The sequence below is a fragment of the Myodes glareolus genome, chromosome 5 (genome assembly GCF_982192425.1).
Source record: "Myodes glareolus chromosome 5, mMyoGla1.1, whole genome shotgun sequence".
In the NCBI taxonomy this organism is placed as follows: Eukaryota; Metazoa; Chordata; class Mammalia; order Rodentia; family Cricetidae; genus Myodes; species Myodes glareolus.
Genome location: NC_142030.1, coordinates 51,148,286 through 51,175,337, shown reverse-complemented (window position 1 = coordinate 51,175,337; position 27,052 = coordinate 51,148,286). Strand labels below are relative to the sequence as shown.

General features: G+C 48.6%; 1 protein-coding gene across 2 annotated transcripts in view; it reads left to right on the top strand.

Moving 5' to 3' along the window:
• The first annotated feature begins 686 nt into the window (after positions 1–686).
• Ptprg (protein tyrosine phosphatase receptor type G) overlaps positions 687–27,052 on the top strand; it is a 674,545-nt gene continuing 648,179 nt past the window's right edge. The window contains exon 1 of one of the 2 annotated variants that reach the window (XM_048420806.3): positions 687–1,538. In XM_048420806.3, coding sequence (XP_048276763.1) covers positions 1,454–1,538 — 85 coding nt within the window. In that variant the 5' untranslated portion in view covers positions 687–1,453. The remainder of the gene's footprint in view (positions 1,539–27,052) is intronic. The other variant, XM_048420808.3, reaches the window with a different exon arrangement.

Here is a 27,052-nt window from a genome sequence, read left to right as displayed (position 1 = left end):
TGCCACAGACCTTCGCGGCTTGTGGAAAGCGAGAGTAGAACTGGGGCTGGATTTTGCAAGCCCGAGATTGCCCCCCCCCCCCAATCTTACAGCCGTAGGCTCGGCCAATAGAAGCTCGGAAAGGGGAAGGAAAAAAAAAAAATCAAATCTCAAAGCAACCCGAGTGCAAAGGCCGCTGGGCTTTGTCTCCTAGCCTGGAATGCACCAGGAGAGGGACGTAGGGGGTGCAGGCACGGTCAAGGAGGTAGGGCCGTACGGAAGTCCCCTCTCCAAGAAAAAAGGTAGCTGCCGGCCCCTCCTTCGCCCCCAGATTCTAACCCCGCTACCCTTCCCTTCTCCCCAAAGTCCCGGATCCACGAGCTACGCCAGCCAGGGATCTCTCCGAATCCGCGGAGAACGCTTCGTCTTTAAGAGCTCGCAAATGGAGCAGAGCCACGTTGACCCCAGAAGACAGCGGGTCTCTACGCTGTCCTAGACCGAACCACGGCTACTAGTTCCCCTAAACGTACACCCTTTGCCCTGGGCACGCCTGGAGAGGCCAATAGTGCAAGTCCTTGGAAGCGTGAGCCCAGCGCGGGCGCTTTAAGAGAGTGCAGCGCGCGTGCCCGCCGGCGGCAGCCCGGGGATGCGCGTCCTCGCGCGCCTGTGCTCGCGCGCCCCCGCCGCCGCGCGCCCCCAGCTCGCTTGCTCGCCCGCTCGCCGGCTTTAAAGTCTCTGCCAGGATTCATGCTCACATGTTACTTCCTGTATGGAGGCATGGCCAGTTTCCAGCCCCGCGCTCTCGGTTCCTCCCCAGCCTGCGCCGGAGCCACAACTTTCAGGAGCATGGACTGAAGGCGCCCTCGCCCCGGCGCCCCTCTGAGATCCTTTGTGTTTCTCTGCGCTCCTCCGGCCGTTTCTGTTCTGGGGGGCTCTGCGCTCCGCCCCGCCGCTTCCCTCCCTTTCCCCGCTCGCAGACATGCCTCCTTCCTTGCCGGGGCCCTGGAAGGAGCTGCCCGCCTGAAGCCCGGAGCCGCCGTGCAGCGCACAGCCCCGCCGTCGCCCGCCGGTTCTCGGGCTGCGCTGCGCTGCCGACTCAACTTGGGGCTCTTCCGCTGCTCGCCGCCGCCACCCGCGGTCCCTGCCTGCCCCGGGCCCCGGGCGCTGCCGCCGTGCGCCTTCTCCTCGCCCTGCCCGACCGGCTGAATCGTGTCTGAGCAGAAAGCCGCCCTTCTCTTCCTAGAGGATCGTCCCTAGAGTGGCTTTGCATCCCCGGTCACTTTTTGAGGTTTTCCTGGGGACGCTTGGCAGCATCCAGGATTCCTGTGGGACCGGTCGCCGAGCGTGGGGAGCCTGTGTGGTGGCGAGCGAGCCGAGAAAGCCTTCAGGTTTAGCGGAGCCTCGCTCGGAAGCAAGAACTTATTCAACAAGTTTACCCCCCTGCTTTTCTCTTTTTCGATGTGCGTTTTCGGACATGCGGAGGTTACTGGAACCGTGTTGGTGGATTTTGTTCCTGAAAATCACCAGTTCTGTGCTCCATTATGTGGTGTGCTTCCCGGGTGAGTGAGGGCCGCCGACGGGACACGGCTCCGGCCCGCGCGCGCGGGGTATGCGGAGTTGTCGCCCGGGCGCGGAGCTTGGGCGCCAGTCTAGGGACCGCGGAGAGGGTGAAGGGGGGCCGGGCTGCCGGGGAGGAAAGAGGGATCTGCTTCATTGGCTCCGGCAGTGTTCTAGGAGGCTGGTAGTCGGGGAGGGCAGAAGCAGTGGCGGGCTGGAAAGGATTGGGGACTAAGATCTGCTCTGACTGTAGCTTGGGAAGCTTGGAGCAGCTTGAGTCGAGGGGTGGAGAGGTAGGGGGATTGGTTTGCTGATCCGGAGCAAATCCGGAGGGCTAGAGTTGCAGGGTGTCTGGGGAGACTGGCTGTGGGAAGGATGCTCTGTTGGTTTAAGTAATATGGGGTGCTCCCATTGCTCCGGCGGGGATGGACGGAGCTCATAGCGGAGGCTCGTTTTGCATTCCTCTGACCCTTTGTAGGGGGGTGGTGTTTGGCGGAGGCTGGCTGCAGAGAGGATTCAGGATGTGAGGAGCAGTCCGCGTTGTGGTCGCCGGGGCCGGGGCCACCTCCTTTCAGCCTTGCTCCGGGCTGAGGTGCGGGCTACGCCTCAGTGCCGGCGCGAGACAGCTCTCTGGACGCGGGGTCTGGGGGCTGCTGGAAGACAGGGAGCAGGGGTTTTTGGCTAGATCAGTGCCTCTTGGGGCTCGCGGCCCCTGTCAGTACCACTCTTAAGGTCTGGGCTGCGGGGTCCAAGTGCAAGGGGCGGGTCGGCGGTTGGGTTGCTTTTGGCGTCCGGGCGGATTTTTTTGCTGTCTGGCGCGCCCTGCCTACCTTCGTCTTTGCCCTTTTGCAGGCTGAGTGTGCCTGCCAGATTCAGACCCAGACCCACTCCTTTTCTAGGCAGGTTAGGACTGGAATAATATTGGCCACTGACGACAATCCTAAATCACTGCACGTAGCGGTGTGCCGCCGGCGACCCTCCACTTCCAGCCTTCAACCTCCCTCCCCCGCTTCGGTGAGGGCAGAGGCCAGCCTCTTCTCTTGCAGAGTCTGAGGGCTGCAGCTCCAAGCCTCCCTCAGGCTGCCCAGATCCTTCTCTGTGGGTGAAGGCCACGTCCTCTGTCCTGGCTGGGGGAAAAGGGTGGGAGAGGGTGCGATTTGCTTTTCTTTCCTCGATCACCTAAGGACAGAACACTCAGTTTTTCTGCTTTCTCATCCGCCCGTTCTGGGATATTTGGAGGCGGCGGTTATTCTAATCAAGAAAAAGATACGTGCCCCAGTGTTTCCGCTTTCCCTGGTTAATAACCGCTTGTGCTTCGGTTGCCAGAGCGCGGGGTTTTGGTGCAGCGGGTACCCCCAAGCCCGTCTTGCACCCAGGAGCCAGGCGTGAGGACCCTCGCTGCCCCCAGGGACCCGCTCGAGTGGTCCCTTTTTGGTAGGTTCGAGGATGGTTGCAAGGAGCAGAGGGTAAAACACTGCGGGTTCTTATGCCGCCTTTTCCCTCAGCATATCCTCTGGTCTCCGGAGCTGTCCAGAAACCCCGCTCGGAGGATCGGTCAGGGTATGAGTGCCTACTCACTTGGAGGCCCAGGGTTTGCATCCTGGGGTCCTGCCTCTATGGAAGTAGACACCGAGGAGCATCTCCTTTGAGAATCAGCACTTCTCTCCCTTAGAGACCATTGAACAGCATTTGTTTTTATCATTGTCTCTGACAAGATTCCCCCCCCCCCTTTTTTTTCCCCAGAGACTTGCCAGCTGAGTGCGCTCGAGTGCACTCGGGGTCGAGCCTAGTAGGGGACACTTTTTAATAGGGGCGGTGGGAGGCAGTCTTGCAAAACAGAAATTTCCAAATCCGTTTCTGGCTGACCCCTCCGGGCTGTAGCCAGTGTTTCTACAATGCCTTTCTTCCTTCTGGTGCCTGAGGAGGCTTGCAACCCAGTATGGGACCGCTCGGGATGCCGCCTTGTTGAGGCTTGAACCATCTCAGTTCTCATTTTTGTTCCTACCTAGGCTTCGAGGCAACTAGCCCTTACCCTCACCCCAGGAGCCGAGGGAGGTTTGTAAGAGGAACGGGGAAGGCAGCTTTTGGAGTCAGGCAAAGTAAAAATATCACAGCCCTGGGAGATGCTGGTTTTAGGTTTGCCGAGGCCGCTGGACCTCCAGGGGCGCCCCAGAGCCACCTGTCAAGCTCCTGCTTCCTCTAGATTGGCTCAACCACCTGCACACACCAAAGGGTCCGGGCGCACGCGTCCAGGTGCCCTGGCTGGGGGTTTGCGACATCTGGCGCTAGGCGGTACCCACAGCTCAATGCTGCCGCCCGTGGTAGGCTGGAAAACCCTTGGGGACCGGTCGCTTTGGGACCTGGCACTTCTTGCTGCCATAGCTTCGGAAACATTTAACGTTTGTCTTGGGATACATTTTGTTTAGCTTTTGGTTTTCATCAAGGTACTCCTTGTGAGTTCTTAACTGAAATTTCGTGTTGGTTATTTTTATTTTTTATTATCCCACCGACTTTTCGGCTGCATGTGAGCCCCCAGCTCTTGTTCAGAACTCAGAGTCGCTGTGGTTTAGGGAGGCCTTTGGAAGTAGCTAGGGCTTGGGTGTTTTCCAGCGGTCGGAAGCAGGGTTATGGCTCTTAACGGCGCGGCAAGTGTGGAATCCGGGCCACAGCTGGTGCTACAAACGATGCCTTCAGAGTGCCGAAGGAAGAATTATCAAACACGACAGTGGGCACTTCGCATTTTTTTTTTCTAATTCTAAAATATTAGTGTGGAAAATCATGAGACGACGTAGTTGATTTTTTGATATCTCCTCTGAAGCCTCAACAGTTGTCCGTGATTTCATCTAGATTCTCAACCTCCTCAGCACACTAGTGTGTGTGTGTGTGTGTGTGTGTGTGTGTGTATGTGTGTGTGGGTGGGGGGGTGCCTGGATTGGGAAGGCAAAGCTTACTATCTAGCTCAAGCTGGCCTCTAACCTGAGCTGGGTGAGGTAGGCCTTGAATCCCCGATCCTCCTACCTTCAGGATTGCTGGGGTTACAGGCCCATTGTCAAACGTAAGATTTTAAATACAATTTTGAGTGGTTGACATAACTATTTTGTCTCTATCCCCAGGCACTGGGAACTGCATCACCTCTGACAGGATGTAAAGCAGATTACTTGAAAGGGTTAACTTTTGCCCCCCCCACCCCCAAATTAATTTGCACTCTTTAGCTGTTCATACAGATTCATGAAAACCAATTTCTTTTGGCTGTTAGAGTCCTTCTCTTGGATTCTGCTGGCCTGTGTTGTGATGACATTATATCTAGCAGGTTGCTACTGGAATACTTCAGAAGGAGGAGCCTGACTGCTTTTGTCCTGGAAGGGTCAGAATCCAGTGATTGACATCCGATGTCCTGTGAATCCTAGCTGGTCCAGCAACAGGCTTCTCTAGCTGCTACGTATGTGACTTGGGCATTTCAGTGGCCATGCCTGGGACCTCCTCAGGCAGAGACTAGGGCAGAGTTTGGAAGTCTTCACTCTTCGTCTTAGAAGTGAGGTCTGACAAGTTTCTCACTTCCACGTATTCATGTGAGAAAGACTTTGTTATCTCGTCTGTACACCGAGTCCCGCTGACATGATTAGAATCAAATCTTCCATCTCTTCTTCCAGACATTGCTTTTGGTGAGGATAGCTGAGGTTAGAACCCAAACACAAACAGGCATAAATACGCAAAGGCGTACCTGGGTCTTTCCAAAATAGAGGACATTCCCGTCTGAAGAAGGGGGCATTCTGTAGAAGGGCTTTGAATAACACTGTTTACACTGAAGCAGAGACTATGTTGCTTAAATAAATGTCCAGGAAATATTGATAATTTAATGCTGTGAGAAAAAGCAAATACAAAATAGAAAACAACCACCAAGCTAAACCGACACCCCCCCCCCCCCTTAACATTTCTGTTGTTTCCTCTTAAGTTGTCATTACAATCTCCTGGAGGAGTTGAAAGGAGTGTCTGTGCCACACGGTGCCCTGTACTGCCTCTTGTCCCTGCTCTCCCTTTCTTGCCTCCATCTTTAGCCACAGAAGCAATCTGGCTTCTACCTGCACCTTCCTGAGGCTGGAAAGGCCATGGAACCAAGTAGGCAAGCTGGCCTGGACCATGCCTTTGGTGGTAAACTAAGCCTTTGGTGGTGTTTATTCTCTTTCTGTTCAGTGTTCTAATGGTAGCCCGGGGGGCCATATGATGCAAGGTGCTGATGACAGGTGTGTCTACGATCGACACTTTCGTCTCAGGCTGTGTCTCTTGTGTTTATAACTTGGAGCGTTATGGAAAGACCTAAGGATCCCAAAGTTCCATCTGCAGTGGTGACGTCCTCCTGTCGGCCTGTGATCTGCCTTGGTGCCAGGTTGACCACTCTTGGGTCCTGGGTGGTCATCTGTGACCTTGGGATTCTGTCTTTACCCGTGCAAGGAATAAAAGCCACTGTGTTTCTAGTGATAGAATGAAGCTAAGGAAGAAGTCCCTGTGCTCAGTTTCCCCGCTGCACTTGATCTAGGTCAAGGTAGTAGCCATGTGCAACAGAGGGAGGGACTTGGATGTGAAGCTGCTCTCAGCAGAGCGTTCTCAGCAGGCCTGAAGTTGGACGTTGGTCTCTGGCTTGGCTCAGCACTAAGTGGGCACGTTTTCCATCACGGTCAGCTACTCTAGATCTGCAGGAAGTCATGACAGGGTTAAAGATCACAGACCTCCATTTCCCATCTAAGAAATGAGAGCAACTGTCGTACCTGTTGAGAACATCGTGGGAAACCATGTCAGTCAGTCCCCTGTGCCCTCAGAATCAGGTGTCGTTGCATGGAAAAATTACCTGTTTCCAGCGTCATTATTTATTTATTTATTTATTTTTGCGTTACATTTATGTGGTATTATAATTTTAAAAAAGTGACTAAATAAAAAGACATTTTACTGTGGCTTTGGGTTCGGTTCCTAGCACTGATAAAAGAAATTTTTAAAAGGTGACTGCATTTCAAATCCTGTATTTGTTACAGCCCTTTCCCCCTGTTTTTTGAATTCTCTGGTTCCAAATCCTCAGGACTGGCCAAGTATTAATCTCTTTCAAAGATAAGTATCTTGTAGCAAGATTAGATGAATTACACTTGGAGAAAAGACCCTGGTGGGCTGGGAATACAGCTTAGTCGGTGGAGGGTTTGCCCAGCGTGAAAGAAACTCTGGGATAGACCCCAGCATGTGTAAACTGGGGGGTGATACTTGGGAGGTGGAGGTGTCAGAAATTCAAGGTCATTGTAGTTATACAGAAATGTTGAAGCTACCCTGTGTGTGTGTGTGTGTGTGTGTGTTTAAGGAGAGCATGTAACAGATTCATGGTTTGGTCATACTACGGAAAGGTCTCACTAACTATCTGGCTACTCTGCAGCTTGCATGTAGACCAGGCTGACCATACGCCCATAAAGGTCCACCTGACTCTTCCTGTGCACCCCGATGCCTACCTGTGAGAAGAGTTCTTAGCGTTCTCCACGCTGGCGGTGCAGTGCAGCTCTATGTAGCTAGAGGGTTGAGTGAGCCCTTCAGGGACACCTAGCCTTGGACCGGCCATTTTACTTGGTATAGTTTGTAGCAAAATATTTTGTATTTTGACAGAAGAACAAAACAAAAGCCTGCTTTAACACAAGGTGTCTCTAGGCCTATGCAGGCTTGAGGGTTTTTGACAGCTGCGTTTGATAGGACGAATCTTTAAAAAATATTAAGGAAATGCTTCTTGGAGGGAGAAGAAGGAAAGCCTGCTGATCACATGCTGTCTGCGATGTCTGCTCTGTGGGAACCGGGGTATGACTGCTCTTCTTGGATTGAGGTGTAGGAGGCAACTCCGACTGCTCAGGAACTTTGGTTTCTGTCAATCATTCAGTGAGAGCTACCATACTGTTTAATAGCACAAAGCAAGGAAGGCATCTTACAGGAGCCTGGAACTTGTTAATACTTCCTTATTATTGTTCTTATCGTTATTATTATCATTCTCTAAACTAGGTTGCCATTGAGAGTTGTACACGAACGGAGAGAAGTCAGTAGGAGTTTGTCCTCTAGAGCCAACCTACCTCTCCCTAGCTGTGTACCGTAGACAAGTGATTTCTCTCTCATGTGCCTTGTTCTTCTCTCCCCATTAGTGCCAAGGAATAGCGCTGGTACCACGTCTCCTTAGGCCTTTATGCAGTGTGCAGGGGAAAGTGCTCAGAGATTTAGTGCAATGTGTGGTAAATAATAACTCAATAATTTAACCGTTTTTTCTTTTATGGATATGAAAGAGTTTGGATAGGAGTATACGGAAAGAGGAAACTGGACCAAGAAAGGATGACAGCTTAGTTACGTGTCTGCCTGCTTTGATAAGAAAATGTACAATGGGTTTCTATTTGGCCCTTGTTGTTGGGCGGAGGAGGCAAGACAGCATGGAGGGCACGGCCAGTGGAGGTAGGAAAGCTGGCTGCATTTCACCTGTTCGAGTCTGTGCTGGTCTTGGTCTGTTCTGCATTCTCAACTTCATGTGTTTCCCACAAACCTGACACAACAATCTTTCTGATCCCTGGGTACAAGGAGTGGCTTGGTCATGCACCCTGAGGCGTGAGAGAGAGAGAGAGAGAGAGAGAGAGAGAGAGAGAGAGAGAGAGAGAGAGTGTGTGTGTGTGCGCATGTGGAGGACAGATGTTGGTGTTGGGTGCCTTCCTTAATTATTCTCTTGTATTTTGAAACAGGGTCTCTTAGTGAAGCTGGGGCTCCCCTCTTAGGCAACCATGGCTGACAGGCCCCAGCAATCCTCCTGTCTTGGCCTCTCCGGGATTGGAATTACAGATTTGTGCCCCAGTGGCAGGCTTTGCGTGCGCATGCTGGGGATCCAAACTCAGCTCTTCGTGCGAGTGTGGCAGGCACACACACTACCAGTGGTTCACCGTTGCTCCAGCCCCCTCCAACAGCTCTTAGCAAGCGTTTCTGTACTGTTTGGACGTCATGGTAGCTGATAAACCCTTGCTCAGTGATCATCTTTTTGGGTTTTTGTGGGCTGGACTAAGGGAGAGCCGGCAGTGGTATTGGGTATTAGCTCTTCTTTTGGACCTGTGCTGCGCTCTGCCCATTAATGTCACTGTTTCAGGGACTTGGACCTGCAGCGTGTGCAGGAGACACGGTGCCAGCAACAGCTCCTGCTCTCTGGTTCCAGTTCTGAAGGCTCAAGTCAGACTAGCACGGGCTTTTCTGGCCAAACAACAGAATGCGATTTTAAACCACTCAGTTGAGCTATTTTGGGGGAGTGACACAGTTGGCTGCTGAAATCTAACTGAAAAGGAAGAAATGAAAGCGCAGTTCATGGAATATGTAACACTTCCTCAGAGAAAATAGGGCAGGCGCTCTTATTTTGGGCCTGTGATACTATGTTGCTGACTTTGCGGCAGAGCAGAGAGGCAGGCTGTTGGATCGGGCAGTGGGTATATACTTTTGAGGAATTCCTATCAGTTACTGTGTGAATTTGAGAGCTCTCTGGCTTCTCACGCTATGACTGCGCCTGAAGTCTCCAGCGCATTTGGAATATCATCTGGAGGAATTTGGATAAAGGAGACAACCGTTAGCATTTTACTAGGCATAGAGCTAGTGTCCAGATGAGCGAAGGCATACTGTTCTTGTTTAAGATCGTCTTTTCTCTCTTAAAAACTTACTTGTTCCTTTAGTTCGTATGTATTTGTGAGTGGGTGTGGGTGTGCCCATGTGTGTGTGCAGGTGCCTGTGGAGGCAGAGGGCATTCTTTGGTTCTGCCCCTTAGGCATCTCTACCTTGTTTGTTTTTTTTTTTTTTTTTTTTTTTTTTTTTGAGATAAGGTCTGTCTTTTGGCCACTGCCTGCCTACTGGAGGAGGCCAAGGAGCCTCTGGGAGCCACCGGTCTCCACCTCCCTAGCACTGAGTTCACAGATTCCTAACTACACGCACATATCTTGTTTACCTGAATTCTGAGGACCAGACTCAGGTTCTCTAGCATGGAAGGCAAATACTTCACCAACTGAACCATGTCCCCAGTCTCCCCAGATAGTCTTTTTAGGCTTTTTAAGAATTGTCAAGAGAGAGGCCTAGTTTTTTTTCCTTTTTCTTTTCTTTTCTTTTCTTTTCGTTTCTTTCTTTCTTTCTTTCTTTTTTCTTTTCTTTTTTTTGACTGGGGAACCATTTGGGACTTTGACTGTTGTGCCTTTTCATTATCCTATATATCATGTGAGTGTGGAGTGTGGGCTGCAGGTTCTGAATCACCCAGCACTGGAGGAGCAGGGTTGACGGAGGTAGTTAGACTTGGCAGGAGATAATGCGGGTTCTGGATTTTTTTTTTCCCAGAGTGTAAAACTAGCTTCAAGGAGCCTACTTACCAGCTGTGAGATCTTAGTCAAAACCTTCACTTTATTTTTCTTCCTTCCTTCCTTTCTTTCTTTCTTTTTCTTTTTCTTTTTCTTTTTCTTTTTTTTTTTTTTTTTTGTGGCCTGGGTTGTGGTCTCACTTAGCCCAAGACGGCCTTGAACTTGCATAGCAGGTGAAGATGATCCTCAACTCCTGGTCCTCCTCTGTCTCCTAGTTATAGGCATGTGTGTGGTCCTGGGGGTTAAAGCCAGGGCTGTTTTCAAGCGGTCACATTCCCTGCCCAGACTATATTTCTTTGAGGTTTTTTCCCCCTCATCGTTAGCTAAATTATTTCTAAAATTCTTGGAGTTTTAAGGTTCGCTGCTTCCACACTGAGTTGTTGGAATGATTGTGACCTTTGCATACTAAGCTAGTCAAGTGTTCAATGCATCCAACGCTCTGTGGGGGCATCCTGCACTCTGTGGGGGCATCCTGTACTCTGTGGGGGCATCCTGTACTCTGTGGGGACATCCTGTACTCTGTGGGGGCATCCTGTACTCTGTGGGGGCATCCTGTACTCTGTGGGGACATCCTGCACTCTGTGGGGTATCCTGCACTCTGTGGGGGCATCCTGCACTCTGTGGGGGCATCCTGCACTCTGTGGGGGCATCCTGCACTCTGTGGGGACATCCTGCACTCTGTGGGGACATCCAGCGCTCTGTGGGGGCATCCTGCACTCTGTGGGGGCATCCTGCACTCTGTGGGGGCATCCTGTACTCTGTGGGGGCATCCTGTACTCTGTGGGGGCATCCTGTACTCTGTGGGGCATTTGAACTCTGTGGGGCATCCTACGCTCAGTGGGGTATCCTGAACTCTGTGGGGCATTCTGCATTCTGGGGCACCCTGTAGTCTGTGGCATCTCGCATTCTGTGGCATGGTGCCTGGTAAACTTTTCCTGAGTTTGCTTTCTTGCTGTAGGATATTTTTGGGTGGGATGGCCTTTAGTTAGGGTTTCCCTTGCAATGAAGAAACACCATGACCATGGCAAGTCTTATAAAAGAAAACATTTAATTGGGGTGGGGGACTTACAGTTCAGAGGCCATCATGGGAAACAGCCGTTGTCACGGTGGGAAACAACCATGGTGGCATGCAGGCATGCTGCTGGAGAAGGAGCTGAGAGTTCTACATCTTGATTGACAGGCAGCAAGAAGTCTGTGTGTCGTACTGGTTATAGCTTAAGCATAATGAGACCTCAAAGCCCACCCCCACAGTGGCACACTTCTTCCAACAAGGCCACACCTCCTATTAGTGCCACTCCCTTATGGGCCAAGCATTCAAATGCATGAGTCTATGAGGTTTATACTTATTCAAAGCACCACAGGTGATCTGTGGGGCAGAGACAGGCCTGGTGGTACAGGTCTATAATCCTAGGTACTGGTGAGGTCAAGGCAGAAGCATCAGAAGTCCAAGGCAAGCCTGGGAAACTTAGTCTCTCTCAAGAGGTAAAAAGAGGGCTGGAGGTATTGTTCAATGGTGGAACTCTGACCCAGCATACTTGAAAGTCCTAGGTTTAATCCTAATCTTGAAAAGAAATAAGAAATCTCACTGGTAGTGAAGAGATGGCTCATGGGTAAAACCTTGTACTCCTTTGGTGGAGGAGTGGAGTTTGACTCCTAGCACCCACTATAGGCTGAAACTCCAGCTCCCGGTGGATGCAAGGCTTCAAGTATCTGACAGCACCTACAGTCATGTGGGCATTGACCCCTCATACACAGTTACAGATGGTAAAAATCAGTCTTTCAAGCAAAGGAATAATCTCTCTCCTTCTTGCTGTCTGTTTCTATCCTAGCACGCAGCATGCTGAGCAGATGCGGGTGCTCATGGATATGTTTTCCCCTGGTACTGGGAGTGAACCCAGGGCCTGTGGATGGCAGTGGAGCTCTCTGTGACTGAGCTGCAGCCTCAGGCCTTTTGTTTTCCTTTTCTTTGCAGGACCAGATCATTATGGGACCAGAGAGTTGGCTCAGTTGTTAAGGGCACTTACTGCTCTTGCAGAACTACCCATAACTAGAGTTCCAAGGAACTCAGATCTCTCTCTGGCCTCTGAGGGCTCCTTCAGGCACGCTCAGGCACACACACACTCAGGCATGTGAAAAAACAAAAAAGAAACCCAGATAATTGAGCACCTGTGGGACAGGGCTAGCGATCCAGCCTTGAAGAAGACCATTGTCTGACTCCTGCTTGTAGTGGCATTTGAGTTTCAAGAGTGAGATGCGCAGGGCCAAGCCATTCCAGGGCATGACGTCACGACGTAGTTCAGAACAAGAGCCTGAACCATATGAGATGGCAACATTGTCTAGCTGACTTCATCCTCGATGACTGGCAGAAATGGGGGTGGTTGGTGGGGGCTTGAATGTATCCCATGGCTTTCTTCTGTGAAACCAAATGAGCCGCTGTAGAGGGAGCAACACCGTGTGAAGGGACACCTAGTTGTGTTGACAAGACACGGAGGCAGCAGGATCCCCTAAATGTTGGCAGAAGTACAAAAGGGCAGAGAGGGGCTTGGAATCTGGGGCTGTTTAATCCTAGAGGCAGTTAAAATATTCCGATTTCTTCTTGGCCTCCGTTTCTTCACTGTTAATTTCAAGTCAGAACTCATCCATTAAACAGGATGTAAAAGCTGAGTACTTCAGTCTTTGGCCATTTATTAGTTTTACTAAAATAAAAAATATTTTCGATAGGGTCTTTCATATTCCCAACTGGCCTTGTCCTCACTATATAGCCAAAGATGGTCTTGAACTTCTGAGTGTCCTGCCTTTGCCTCCAGGAGCTGGGGTTACAAGACTTTGCTACCATACCCCATTATGTGGTTCTGGGGTTCTAATCCAGAGTCTGTGCATGCTGGGTAAGCATTCTACCAACCTAGCTACATCCCTGGTCCTGGTTTTCCTTGGAGACAGGGCCTCACTGCATAGCACAGGTTAGCCTAGAAAGAGTTCAACATCTTCTAGCATCTTTGCCACATGGATTCTAGATTCCAGGAGAGGACCACTATGCCTTCTTTACTTTTGACTTTGCGAATAAGCTTTCAATCTTATTGATCCTGAAAGGCAGTTCCAAGGATGTAAGTTTGCTCATGCCAACACAGTTCCCTATCACTTTTAAATTCTGTCTTATTAATCTGGATGTTTTGCCTACATGAATGTCTGTCTGTTCAGCACATTTGTGCAGTGCCAGAGGAGGCCAAAAGAGGGCGGTCAGAGCTCCAGAGGACCTGAGTTTGATTTCTAGCACCCACGTGGTGGCTAACAAGGGTCTGTAACTTCAGTTCCGTGGGATCTAATGTCATCATGGGGTCCACAGATTTACATGCCTCCCAGACACCCTTAGACCTAAACTAATCATTTAAAGAATAACAAAATAAAAGCTAAAAAAAAAAAAGAAAAGAAATGGGTATTTTACATTCATGCAGTCAAGGAATGTTTTCTGAGAATCCACAGCTTGCCTGGCAGTGTTGGGGACACGACAGAGACAGTGGGGGCCACATCGGCTGCAAGCTCCTGCCTGCACAGCAGCTTCCTACGAAAGGGTTACTCATTAGAAACTGAGAGGCTAAGAGTCCTGGAGTCCCTACTCTTGCTTGGCAACACCCGCAGGCACAGGCTGGAATTGCATGGAGGCTGCCCTCTGGGAATGGGGCACACACCTGGCCCACAGTGGTTGTTTACAAGACTAGGTTGGTCTCTTGAGGTGCTTGCTACTTTGGTGTGGGTGATTTCTCACTGAGGGACAGGTTTTGTTAGCTTTATTTTTATCCATCCATCCATACATCGAGCCAGCCAGCCATCTATTTTAACTTTGTAGAGTTTTGTATTCCATAGACTGGCTGTGTTTGTCTGGGAGCATGCCTGTATGTGCATGTGCGTGTGTATCTTTGAGTACATTCACTCTTGGCTGGTGATGTGACTTCACTCCTGTCCATCTGGCCTTTGAAGCCTGGGCTCAGCTGTCAGTTGTCCTGGTCCTCTCTGGCTTCACAGATGTCCTGCTGTTTGCATATCTCACAGGAGCCTGGTGACTTCTGTTGGCGACTTTAGGCAACGGTGGGTTTGATCAGTTAAAACCAGGGATCTGAGAAAATCTCATTTGATTTCCAAATTACCACCTGTGTCACCTTCTTATTAACCAACTCCCTGGGACTGGGTGGTGTGTGTGGTGTGCTGGGTGAAGGCAGTGGGCAGAGCAGGGAGATCTGAGTAGATGAACGTTAGTGGTGCACATTTAGTGGACTCCTCGCCACTTCGTTTTTTTTATACATAATCTCCACCCCTTCTAGGTTTTAATAAATGGCTTTCTAGTTAGTGATAACCATCACATATCTTGCTTTGTATTTGTGTAGGTGTGTCTGTGTGTCTGTGTGTGTGTGTGTATTGTATGTGCGAGTATGTGTGTTTCCACAAGGAGGCCAGAGGAGGACATCAGATGTCTTGCTTTGTCTATCATCTTCCCTTGAGAAAGAGACTCTCACAGAATCTGGAGAGACACAGATAGCCAGCAAACTTGGGTGATTCCCCACCCCTTCCAGAACAGCTCTGGGGTTCTAGGCATGTCCCAGCTCCCCCCTCCCCCACACAGGTGCTGGTATCTACCTCAGGTCCTCATGACTGCCATCAAGTGCCCTCTCCAGCCTGAAATCAAGAGCAGTGTGTGGATCCCTGAGCTTTGTATTGAGGTTGAGGGCAGCTTTTGACTGACAGATGGACGGTAGGAGGAGCCTAGAGCTTACTGAGATGCCCCCCCGCAGGCCCACATCCATGCAGAGTGGCAGCAGTTGTATTTGAGGGCTGACCGAATGAAGAGACAGCTTTCTTCTTCCACAGTACACCGGGATGTCTACTGAGCTCTGGTACCTTTGGACATATAGAAACTTACATGTGCTTACTTTATCCTCTTAGGAGTTGCATTACCCAAGGTTAACGTCCCTTAATAGGATTCCAAGGGTCAATGTTGTTACGATTGTTGGGATCCATCTTTATAAGGAAAACTAGCTGGGTGTGATGATAGACCACTGTCAGTTCAGAATATAGGGTTACAAGTTCTAGGCCAGTCTGTGCTATGTAGTGAGCCCTTGTCAAAAAATAAATATAAAAATAGAAAAGTCTGAATTTGCACCGTCTGTTGCTGGCCACCAAGGTGTCTAAACTGGCTATGTTCTGATTACAGAGCAGCTGTGTTCGGAACAGCAGGGTGATGGGATAGTGTCGGTGGCGGTACCAACGCTAGTCTCCCTTTCTTTCTGGTGAAATAAATAAATTCTCTTCAACCAGTGGTCATTATGTCAAGAATGACCTCGATTTTAGAACGACCTTGGTTTCAGGCTTGGTCAGAACTAGGCACTGTCAGTTCTGCTTTGTTTACTTAAGAAACATGGATGTGGGACATGTCCAGGCTAGCAGAGTGAGACTCAGCTGATGGTGGAACGCAGAGGCGGAGTTATCTGTTGTCTCTCGAAGTGGCTTTAGGCAGCTGTCCAGGAGAAGGGCTTTCCACCACTGCTGTTCCTCAGTGACAAGTGCTAGCTCGCCACCTAGTTTCTAGTGCCTTGGCTCTGCTGCGCGCTGGCCAGTGCATCCAGGGGACTGCGCACGTGTATGGGCAGAGACCAAGTTTTGTAGAGCGCACTAGCTGCCTGCTCTGTTTATTGCTCATCAGATCCCTGTCTTCTCCTCTGAAGCTAGCTCTTTTCTTTTACTCATGTGTGGATAAAGGCCGTTAGTGGAGGGCGTGCAAAATCTCTTGAGTTTTAGATGATCAGCCCCTCAGTTTCTCACCTGGCCACTTTGGAGGAAGCCCCTGAAGTTGTATCGCATAACAGAGGCAGGTATGTTGGTGTTAGGGTCTCTCCGCACATATTTCAGACTGTGATGTTTTTCAGTTAGTGAAGCTTCTTGCTTGATAGGAGGTTGCCATTGGTCTTCAAATTTCTGCCTTTGCTCTTGATGCAAAGTGGAGGAAAAATGGATTCCTAGAAAATTCTAACTAATGTACAGGTGCTCTTGCCACATAAACGAAGGAGAGCCATGGACATGTGAAATGCTTGATGACCTTTAAGCAAGATCCTGAGGGGACAAGAGAGCAGTGGTGAACGCATGCGTTCTGAGCTGTCTGGACTCAGGAGCAAACCTCAGCTTCGTCTTTCACCATCTTTGCCTAGCGGCTTCCCTCTATTGGTTTTTCTCCCCTTGAAAATGGAAGCAATGAGTTCCAGCCTCCTAGATTTTTTCAGAAGAAACAAGTGAGCCATGCGTGCAAATCACCAGCCAAGAGCGGCTTGTGTAGAATATTGTAAAGAGCCCTACTTCCAATAGGGCTTGCGCGGGATTTACTGTATCCATTAGCTCTTCTTCACCATGACCAAAGTACCTAACACAAACACTTTTGGGAGAAATTACTTATTTTGGCTCACAGTTTCACAGCATTCAGCTCATGGTGGAACAGATGGGGTGGCAGCCCGTGATAGGCAGGAAACAATGTAGATGGCACACAGGGACCCCGACACCTTGTTGCCCTCAGTGACACAACTGTAGCCTCCCCAGTGTTTCCTCAGGGGCCACCTCCCAGAGATGCCGTCACATTGTGAATCTATCCATGGATTGATTAACCTATTGATTAGGGCAGAGTCCTCAGACACGTCCAGAGCTGTGTTTTCTTAATCCCCCAAGCGTTTCTCATCAGGTCAGGCTAACACGCAGCGTCAGTCCTCACACTGAACAAAGGCTTGCCTAAGTATGCTTTCAGTTCCTGCTGTGTTGTCCTACGTGGGGGGGTGGGGGGGTGGATGGGAGCTGGAGTTCAGAGACAACAGAGAGCCCATAGCTGGTGAAGTAGCCGAAGACCTGGCTTTCTGGGTGCTGGCATGACCCGTCCAGCAGGCCAGATTATTTATGGGTCTCGAGGAGGCATCACCTAAGAATAATGGGGGGTGAAAGGGAAAGGGAACCAAGCGCGTAAAGAAAGACAAAGTCAGTCTGAGATGCGTCAAGGCTCCGTTTATTACAGGCAAGGTTTCATTTTTATAGGGCAGTTTTGGAAGGGAAGGTTACGGGCAGAGGGGAATGGAAGACTACTGCACCCTAGGTCAAAGAGAAAGTAGTTGTTTTTGTCCTTATTATATCTCATAGAACATCATATGGTTAGACCGTTTCAAGAACTTGCACCACAGTTGGGTGTGCTCTCTGCAGCAAACTTGTTCTCATGAAAAGGGTGTGGAAGATTGACCAATTCTTTTGGCCTGAGGGTCTCTTGGTCCCTCACACTGGCAGCCTTCAAGTCTGCTTTCCTTGGAGAGCAGGTAGTAGACCAAAGTGGTCAACATTTAGTGAGACGGTATTCTCAAGGTTTCTATGACCAAATATGTCAGTCAACTTAAAAGTAGAAACATTTTTATTTGGCTTGCAACTGATTCAGTAGGTTCTAGTTCGTGGTTGCTTAGTCTGTTACTTTGGACCAGTATGGGGGTGGAGTGTCGTGGTGAGGACATGTGATGGGGAGGTCTGTTCATAGTGGGGTGGCTGAGAAGCAAAAGACAAGAGGAGAGGACAGGGTCCTCATATTCCCTTCCAGGACATGCTTCTTCCAGCCCCTAGGGTACATCTAACAGTGCCATGGAGGGGTGACCAAACCTTTAACATACGGGACTTTGGAGGGAATTTTAGCCTCTGGCTGTAGCTGCTGCTAAGGCTTGAGTTGATCTCTTTAGTTGTCGGCTGGCAGGACAGGTTTGTGGGAACTGGCTTTCTCCTACTTAATGTTCTTGGTATGTACTGTGGCAACTGATGACTGAAATTATCTGTGTGAGTATGATGCTTCCACCTTCGGAGAGAGCTCATCCTGTCCTCAGGGTGCACAGGGACAGGAACATTCAAAGAAACTTTAGTATCTTATGTCATGTCTTCTTCCTGCATTTTCTACACGGCGGCCAGGCCAACAGCTGGTATTTGAGCTCAGGGTTCCCATTCCTATAGTAGTGGCAGACATGGCTAATCAATCACAGAGCTCTTTGCTGCCGAAGCCTGAATGAGAGCCTATAGATGGCTCGCCGGAGGACTTTTTCAGCATCCCTGTGCTATACTAAGATACAGCCAACCTTCAAAACCGGCAGAGTAAGGACAAGTATATTCTGCGGGATTTTATACCTTGTAAATATGTATATGGCTAAGTGGGCCTTGGTTAAGATTTCCTGGTCCATGCGATTGATTTGGTTTCCTATCTGACTCAGGTTCGTTTATTCAGGAACAAAGAATACAATCTCTTGACGGTGGTTACATCATATTCTAATTGGTGAGATCCACGGGTAGAGGCCTTGGGATCTAAACCTACTCACCTTTTTTTCCTTCTTCAAAGCCCAGAGGTTTTGCATCAGATTCTGGTTCTTGTTGGTCTGTTTGTGTTCTGAAGCGACACCATTTGGAATCCTTAGCTATTTAAGTAAGTGTTAAATATGGGCTTAGCGACGGCAGGGTTTAAAACTGTGACTGACTTAACGGATGCCGTTCCTCTGTTTATGCCTGGTGAAGGATTGTGTGTTTACTGTGAATAAATTCACGACTACCTTTATGGTCGCCTCCCTCACAGGATCTGATTGGTCCTCGGATGGGCGCTGCTTTTGTGAAAGGGAACTGGAGAGGAGAGACAGGAGTGTGAGGAGTCCCTTTCTGTGACACACAGGTGTTTGCTACTTACCAGTTTCTTAGATGACATTCAACAGTCTCGTGTTTGCTTCCCAGATGCGGCTGTCTTCCCAAAGGTCCCTTCTGGTGTCCTTGGATTATGTCCTGCAAGCCACTTGAGCTGTGTCCACCGCGGTGGCCACTGATTTCACGTGCCTGCTGGGAGGTGAAGTACACCTCATCTGAGATGTGCTTCAGTATGAACTACACGCTGATTTCAAACACATAGGGAAAAAGTATATATATGCTATCTCATTAACATTGAGCTGGAGAGATGGCTCAGCCGTTAAAGGCTAGGCTCACAATCAAGATAGAAAATGTTACATTGCAGGATTGAGGAGGTAGCTCAGTGGGTAAGTGCTTGTCACATAACGTGAGAACCTGTGTTTAGTCCTTATAAATGGTATTAAGAAGCTCATAATATCAGTTCTGGGAGGTCGGAACTGCAGGGTCCCCAGGCTTACTGGCCTGCCAGGCTAAGTTGAAGGTCAGTGACAGACCCTGTCGTAATAAAAAAGGTAGATGGCTCCTGAGGAATGGCATATCCCATGTGGCCATCTGACTTCCTCACACATATGTATCCTTCCACACATGAACATATATACGCAAGCATTTATATTGCTTGCCTATTGAAATGATAATACTTTAGATATATTAAAAAGAAAATGCTATTAAAAATTAATATTATCTGCCTCTTTTTATTGTTTTACACTATTCCATAAAATTAAAATTACTTATGTGACTTGCATGCAATGCCTGTGTCATATCTTCATATGGCATTCGTAAATTCTATATCAGATGGCCTTTGTCTAGAGTCCACTTGAAGTCTGTCTCACCCTCCCAGTGACAGATCCTGTGGTCCTCTCCAGTGTGACGCTGGCTCCCTCATTTTCTTCTCAATTTCAAAACTTAGGGCTTATAATAAGTGGAGCCGCTCCTTACAACAGTGGCCTTAAAAGCAGAGGCGTCAGTGTTAATTTAGAGCATTGGGGTCATTTGCCTTGTCTGATTGTCTGCCTTTTGTGACATGGGGCAAGAGTCCCAGCTCTGTGATGTAGCCTGAGGAATGAGGTAAACCACAGGACACACAGCCCTGACCTTTGTAAGCACTTGAAAGTCCGGACCACTATTGTTACCGCTTATGAGCAAGAATACTGCTAGGTTCTGGCGGGGTGACGATGGGCCATGGGTCTTGCTGCTTCTGCCACTGAGGATACCCAGAGACATCAGAGAACACCTTGGACATTCTGACTGAGCTGTTCAATGATCTGAAACGCGGAGCCTTGCAGGTCTTCAGAGAGATCTCACGCAGCCCGCAGAAGCCTGTCGGCAGAGGCGCTAACACACCACAGTGCTTGGCCAGCCTTCCTCAGCAGCACTGCAGGCTCATGTGTTGCTTTCCCTGGGAATTCTGTCTGATCACAGGTCAGGCGTGCATTTGAGTGCGTGCACTGCCAGGCAGAATGCAAGTTCTGGGCTCCAAGTTACTTTCGAGGTGCCAACTCTGATGGCATGGTGCGCTCTTTTATCAGTAGAACGAGGTTGTGGCCTCTGCATCCATATAGTGTATCAGTTCCTTTTCTCTTGCTGGGCTAGAATACCGGGAAGAATAACGTCAGAAGAAAGTCTGTTTTGTGCTTCTAGAGAGAAAGTCCACAGGGGCAAGGAAAGCATGGAAACAGAGAAGGAAGAGGAAGCTGTCCCATCACATCTCAACTGCACACTGGAAAAGTGGGACTCAAATATAACCCTCAAAGCCCACCCCCAGTGATGAATCTCCTCCTGCAAGTCACTACACCGTGCACGTTCCGTAATCTTTCAGAACAGTGCCACCAACCATGAACCCACATTAAATTCACGGGCCTATGGGGCGTTAGCATTCATACGACCACAGGTGGTGACATCTCATCTCCACGCGTAGGACTTTTGGTTCTGTGGCTAGCACACGGTAACCCTAGTGGCCCTTTCAAGCAGTACATGTTCTGTGCATTCCATCCTGCCTGTGATGCTCTTTGCTCTGCATCTGTGGAGACCGTGTCCTGTACTCCCGCATGTATCGCCACACATGTTCTCCTGTGTGTCTACAAGAGTGGCCCCAGGTTATTTTCTCAGAAGGGTTATACATGTGATGCAGAACACATCAAATGGGGGGAGCACAAGTCAAATAATTCCAAGCCAACTCCGAATAGAGTGTTCTGAGGTTTCTCTTTATTAAAAGGGAACTCAGAGATCACAGCGAGGAAATAGGAATGGGGGCTGACATCCAGGTGTGGTTCGCGGGAAGAAGAGACTGAACGGGGTGGGACTGTGACTTTCCGGTACCCAAAAGCCACACCTCAACCTGGTCCAGCCTCTCAAAGGCCATTGGCTGGAGGAGGTTCCCCATCCTACATGCAAGTAATGGTATTTGTTGGTGTTGTTTTCTTAAAAACTGGGTCTTACCATGTGGTCCTGGATGTCCTGGAACTTGTTACATAGACTGCTGGCTTCAAACTCACAGGGATCTGCCTGCTTCTGCCTCCCTAGTACTAAAGGCTTGTGCCATAAGTGTTAAAAGGATTCTAAAACTCTGTGTGAATTAGAGAACTCGAAAGAAGATTGCTAAAGTAGTTTGCTGTGTAGCTATGTTCAAGATGGAGAAAATAAAATGCTGAAATCCCGATCCAAACCCCAGGTGTCCGGGGACCATAAAGAAATGCAATAGGATACTGTATCCATTGCTTTTCTTGGTTTGGTGATAAACTATCTGACAAGCACCTACAGGGACGAAGGGTTTAGCTCCCAGTCCAAGGGTACAGCCCATCACCACAAGGATGTCATACTGGCAGGAGCCTGAGGCAGTCGCTCACGTGGTACCCACAGTCAGGAAAGCTGAGGGAGAAATCCTGATGCTAGCAGGCATCTGGAACGCTGCCTTCCACATTCAGGGTGTGTCTTCCCAGCTCAGCTAGCTGGTTCTAGGAACTCCCACACAGATGGATGGCCAGAGGCTTATCGTTCTGTGGTTCAAGATTCTGTCAAGTTGACGGTCAGAATTAACCTTTACAGATGCCTCCCAGGGAGAAAGTGGTTTATAAACACTCGGAAGCCTGGCTGGTATTTCCTTTGTGCACAGGGACTAGGGAGCTGGTCTGGCGAGGTAGTGGTGAGCCTGGGAGGTAGCTGGCCCTCGGTAAATTGGCTTGTTCCTAGGACTGGGTTGCAGGGCTTCAAGATGTGGGCCCTTGCCTGCTTTGTATCTTAGCGGCTTCCTCAGGGTGTGCGGGTGTTAGTTATCAGTGCCTGGCCCCTGCACATGCTCAGTGGAGAGAGCAAGATGCCTGGGAGCTGGTGCCCGCATTGACTGGATCTCAGCAGCCAGGTTCAGGCATTTGCACCCAAGTCTTCGGCTGTGGAGACCATAAAATAACACCTCAAAAGACTCCGGGACTATCGCACTGGTCTTCAAAATGAGACTTAAGTAGTTGCTAGTGTTGTCGTGGACCAGGGTTGGGTCTTTTGTTTCCATTTTCTTCATGGATAAGATTCAATCAGAGTCCAGTCTCTGAGTCAGTTGTAAACAAGCACTATGTAGTCCATAGCAGGCACATGGCTGTTATTGAAAACTAAGTATGTAATCAGTATTTTTGTGACTCTGTGACAATGTAGACCCTTCTTTCTGTGTTCACATAGGCCCCTCTGTTGACCAAGGGGCTCTCTTCACACCTAAAGGGAGGGCAGTACAAAGACCAGGCTATGTTGGGCATCCCTTGCCCCTCTGGACTCCAGTGTTTGAGCCAGATGATGTGAGATTCCATTATTTCTCTCAGTTGTTAACGCTGTTCCGGTCCTCACCCTGTTTAATGCTAGGTTGATTGATTGGAGTAGATGGCCATAATCCTTCCAGTGCCTCTTTTCAGACCAGTTTCAGCCAGGGTTGACTTTGGTCATTACTCAGCAAAAGGCACCAATATTAGCTGGAAGGCCACAAGAGGATTGATACATAGGTAGGCAGTAGGAGTTATCTCCTGCCTGATGAAGTCCTTTACTAGTGGCTTTTTTCCTTATGCTTTGAGCCCCAGGTTTAAGAGGTTTTCAGCTCTTAAAGAAGCCAATTATTATTATTATTATTATTATTATTATTATTATTATTATTATTATTCTTTTGGTCATAGGGACTGACAGCCTCTCTGAGAAAATACGCGGCTAGTACTTCGCTCTAAATGCTTCTCTTGTTTTTATTTGTACATGAGACTTCCAAGAATCTGCAAGGAAGAGAGTAAAACTGAGCAACATTTATAGCTTGGATTAAAATAATAGAAAGAGTCCGTGATGGTAGGAGGCCCTAGAGGGCCAGAGTGAAGCGGTCTGCACCTGATCCTCGAGGGTGGGGAGGATGCTGTCCCTGTCACACCTGATCCTTGTTTTAACTTACTCGTAGACCTGAGGTCAGGAGAGTGTCAGGTTCCCTCCAGAGCTTTGCGCCTAACCATATCTCGTCCCGTGCACTCTCCTTTCTCGGCATTATTGGACAGCAAGTGTTCCAACCTGAATTAAAATCAATAAGAAGCAATTCCATTTGTGTTTAACGACGAAGACTAGCGCTTCCAACAGAACATTGTGCTTTTGAGTAAAGTTCGGTTTTGTTCTTTGTTTCCTTCTGATTTAAAAAATAATTCGTCCTGGCTGGTGCCTTCCAATGAGATTAATTTTCCGTGATCCCTGCTTTGATTTAAAGTCGTGCTCACCGCCGTGTCTTTAAAACTTAGACTGTTGGTGTTGGCGCTGTGTTTGTGTATATAGATCCTCCGCAACACAGCATCTTGGCATCTGGACCGTCAGAGAAGTGTTGTCGGAGATGAAGGTCCAACCCTGCCCAGCCCCGTGTGTGCAGGCAGCTGCCCTGGTCTGCTGTGTTCCCACACATGGGAACATCCTGTTAGGAGGTCATTTGTGATGTCAACACTGAGTCATGACTCATGGTTTACCCCTTGGTTTGTAATATTTTGGTGAGTGGCAGATTTCTGAGCATCAGAATCCTTGCAGAGGACTGGAGAGATGGCTCAGGGGTTAAGAGCACGTACTGCCTTTGTAGAGGACTGGAATTTCCAGCACCCATGTCAGGCAACTCACAGCTGTTTGTTGCCTTAGCTTCGAGGTTTCCAGCTTCCTCTTCTGGCACTGTATGCATGTGTACATGTGAGCACGAATGTACACATGTAAACGCACATGTGCACGCATCCCCCCCCCCCCAGCAAAATAGGAGTGGGAGAGGCGACTCAGCAGTTGCGTACTTGGCTGCTCTCGCCAGAGTCTAGGTTCCTTCTCAGCACCCATATGGTAGCTCACAACTACCTGTTACTTCAATTTCAGGGGATTTTGGCCTCTGAGGGCTCATGCATGCATGTGGTACACACATAAACTCACTATGGCACACACACACACACACACACACACACACACACATCAAAACCTTTATAAAAGGATCACATTGTAAATTTAGAAATAGTTTCAATTATAAAGCTTCATTATTTAGAAAAAAGATGAAGTTTCAAATTCCTCTTTGACCTAAGGTGGGAGATTCTTGGAAAACTGGTCTTCTATATTATTTACCTGTAGCGTTCATTGTGGCCCTGATATGCCTTGCCCACTGACTTCTCATGAAACTATCTAGTTGCTAATCAGAAATCCTGAAAACTTTAAGGCACTGATCAGAGTGGGAAATTTTTACACTTTTTGTTGTTGTTTGTTGAGGCAAACTTCACGACGTAGACCAGGCTGACCTCGAACTGACAGAGATCTGTCTGCCCCTGCCTCCTGAGTGCTGGGACTAAAGGCGTGTGCCACCACGTGTAGCTATTAACACTTTGGTTAAACTTCTGAGCCATTGAGCAAAAACAGTTATAGATAGGGTTCTCTCTCTGCTTAATTTTCCTATTATTTAATTCTTTCCTTGCTTTGCAAGCATGAATTCTGAACTAATTGCTGTTTTAATTGCTTTCATTAGGTGATAGATTCTTCTGATTGAGTAGACCCTTTCCATCTCAACATAGCCAGGATTTAAAACTTAGCGTCCAGAAGGCTACGTTCTTTGGTGAGGAAATTTAAACGGCGATTAATAAAAAGGGAGGCGGTAGTCTTGGCCGCAGAAGCTTGTTAACTACAGCTGGTCGTTATCCGTTTGCTAAGGGTTTCTTGTTGGACTCTGGTGGGTGAGATGAATGGCGAGGAACACGGGAGAGCTGCCGAGTCAGTGTGGGGAGTTGGGGTGTCCTTATGCCCTGTTGCCTTGGTGGCCACACTTGCTAATGGGAAAACCTACAGCATCGTTTCAAAGGTGTTATGCTCACAGGCCTGGGAGCGCTTCACAGAGGCCCAGGCTATGATGATGGGGCATAGTGGCAATGCCCTGGGTTCTGGAAGCACAGGGCTGGGAGATTCATGGGGCCAGCAGGGCCTGGACTCTTCTCTTTGTTTTGTCTAGGACTGCCACTTTTCCCAGGAAAGGCTCCGCTTGCATTTAGTAATTACTGTGATAGGAAAATGGAAGAGTCACACCACCCTGCTGCCCTTTCTGCTCATCCTTCATCTCTCTAGGACCATGTGCCTCCCAGGTGTGTCCTCTGGCCACAGGTGGTTACAGAGAATAATATTTACTAGGTGGCGTCAAGAGTGGTTTCCTATAATGGGGCTACCTTGGGGTTTGGGGCACGTGAATTCTTTTTTGTTGGGAACAACAGATACAGTCCTCCAGTTCTGGGGGCTGAACTCAAAGTGTTGTACATGCTACACAAAAGCTAAGCTGAACACCAAGTCTTCAGCAGGCACCATTTTTCTTTCATGCGTGCGCAGGTTGTGTGCACACATGCTCACACAGGCCAGCGACAACTTAGGAGTCCTCTTTGGGAACCCTGTCTATCTCCTTTGACATGATTTGCCTCTAATTTGCCCCCAGCTCACCGAATACACTTCTCCATCTGGTCAGCTCGGGGACCTGCCTTCGAGCTGGATTACAAGCAGAGATCTGCCATGCTCAGTGATTTTTGTATCTGTTCATGGGGTCAAATTTGGGCGACCATGCTTCTTTGCGCTTACTGATTCAGACACGGTCTGGATGTTAACCTGTTTGCTGTACTGAACAATCAGGAGATGTGAGTTTATAAAACAGAAACTCAGAAAGCAATTGGGCTTTCAGTGTAAGCTTGTTATTGTTATGGGTCTTTGCCTCCTTAAGTTTTTAAACTCTGAAATAATTTCTGCTTTCCAGAGAACTTACAACGCTTGGAGAAATAGTCCCTGAGGTTCCTCAGTATTGAGTTTATCATGTTGTTCTTTTTCTTAACACACACATAATAGTGTTTTCTCTCTCTCACACGTACATGTGTACACACCTACACAGTTTATGTGCACACACAGCATTTTTTCTCTTTCATGCATGTGTGCATGCATACACACACACACACACACACACACACACAGATTTTCTCTCATGTGCCCACAGCGGGTTTTTTTCTCTCTCTCTGACATGCACACACTTTTTTTCTGGGTGGTTTGAGAATAAGGACTTGGACATGATGCTTCTTCGCCCTAAAATACCTATGGCATGTTTGAAAGGAATATGTTGGAAGTGCGGCATGGTTTGATTGTGGTATCTAATTGGTAGGCTCTGTTCGTATTTACTCAGTTATTACACTAATTCCCTTTGTAAGAAAACATGTGTTATGTTTTCTGTCATGACCTTTTAAGGCTCAGATTCTGTCTGTGTTTAGACCGTTTCCTTGGCTGTCTCAATTCTTAATTCTTATGAAATCCAGAACCTTGGGGCAAGGTAGATGGCTTATTTGGTGACGTGTTTGTCACGGCAAGCATGAGGAAATGAATTCAAACACCCAACACCTACAAAAAGACTGGATATAAGCCAGACATGATGGTGCATGTCTTTAATCTTAGCACTCAGGAGGCAGAAGCAGATGGAGCTCTGTGTTTTTGAGGCCTTCCTGGTCTACAAAGTGAGTTCCAGGACACCAGGGCTGTTACATAGAGAAACCCTGTTTTGAAAATGCCCCCACCCTCAAAAACAAATAAGACAAAACAAAACAAAATCCAACAAATTGGATATGGTGGCCTACACCTATAGCCCCATTGAGGGGAAACTGAGGCAGATGGATCCCTAAAGCTCATCATTCAGGCTAGCCAATCAGTGTGCTCCACATTTAATGAGAGAATAAATTGGCTTTCTCAAAGCAAAAAGGGAAACTGATGGAGGAATGACTTCTGATGTGGACCGGTGGCCTGTATGCAGGCACACATACCCCAACAATAAATAATATTAAAAAGTAAATTTGAGGCTGGAGTAGTGGCACACAACTTTAATCCCAGCACTGGGCAGGTAGAGGCAGGTGGATCTTTCTGAGTTCTAGACTAGCCTGGTCTACATAGTAAATACTAGGTTAGCC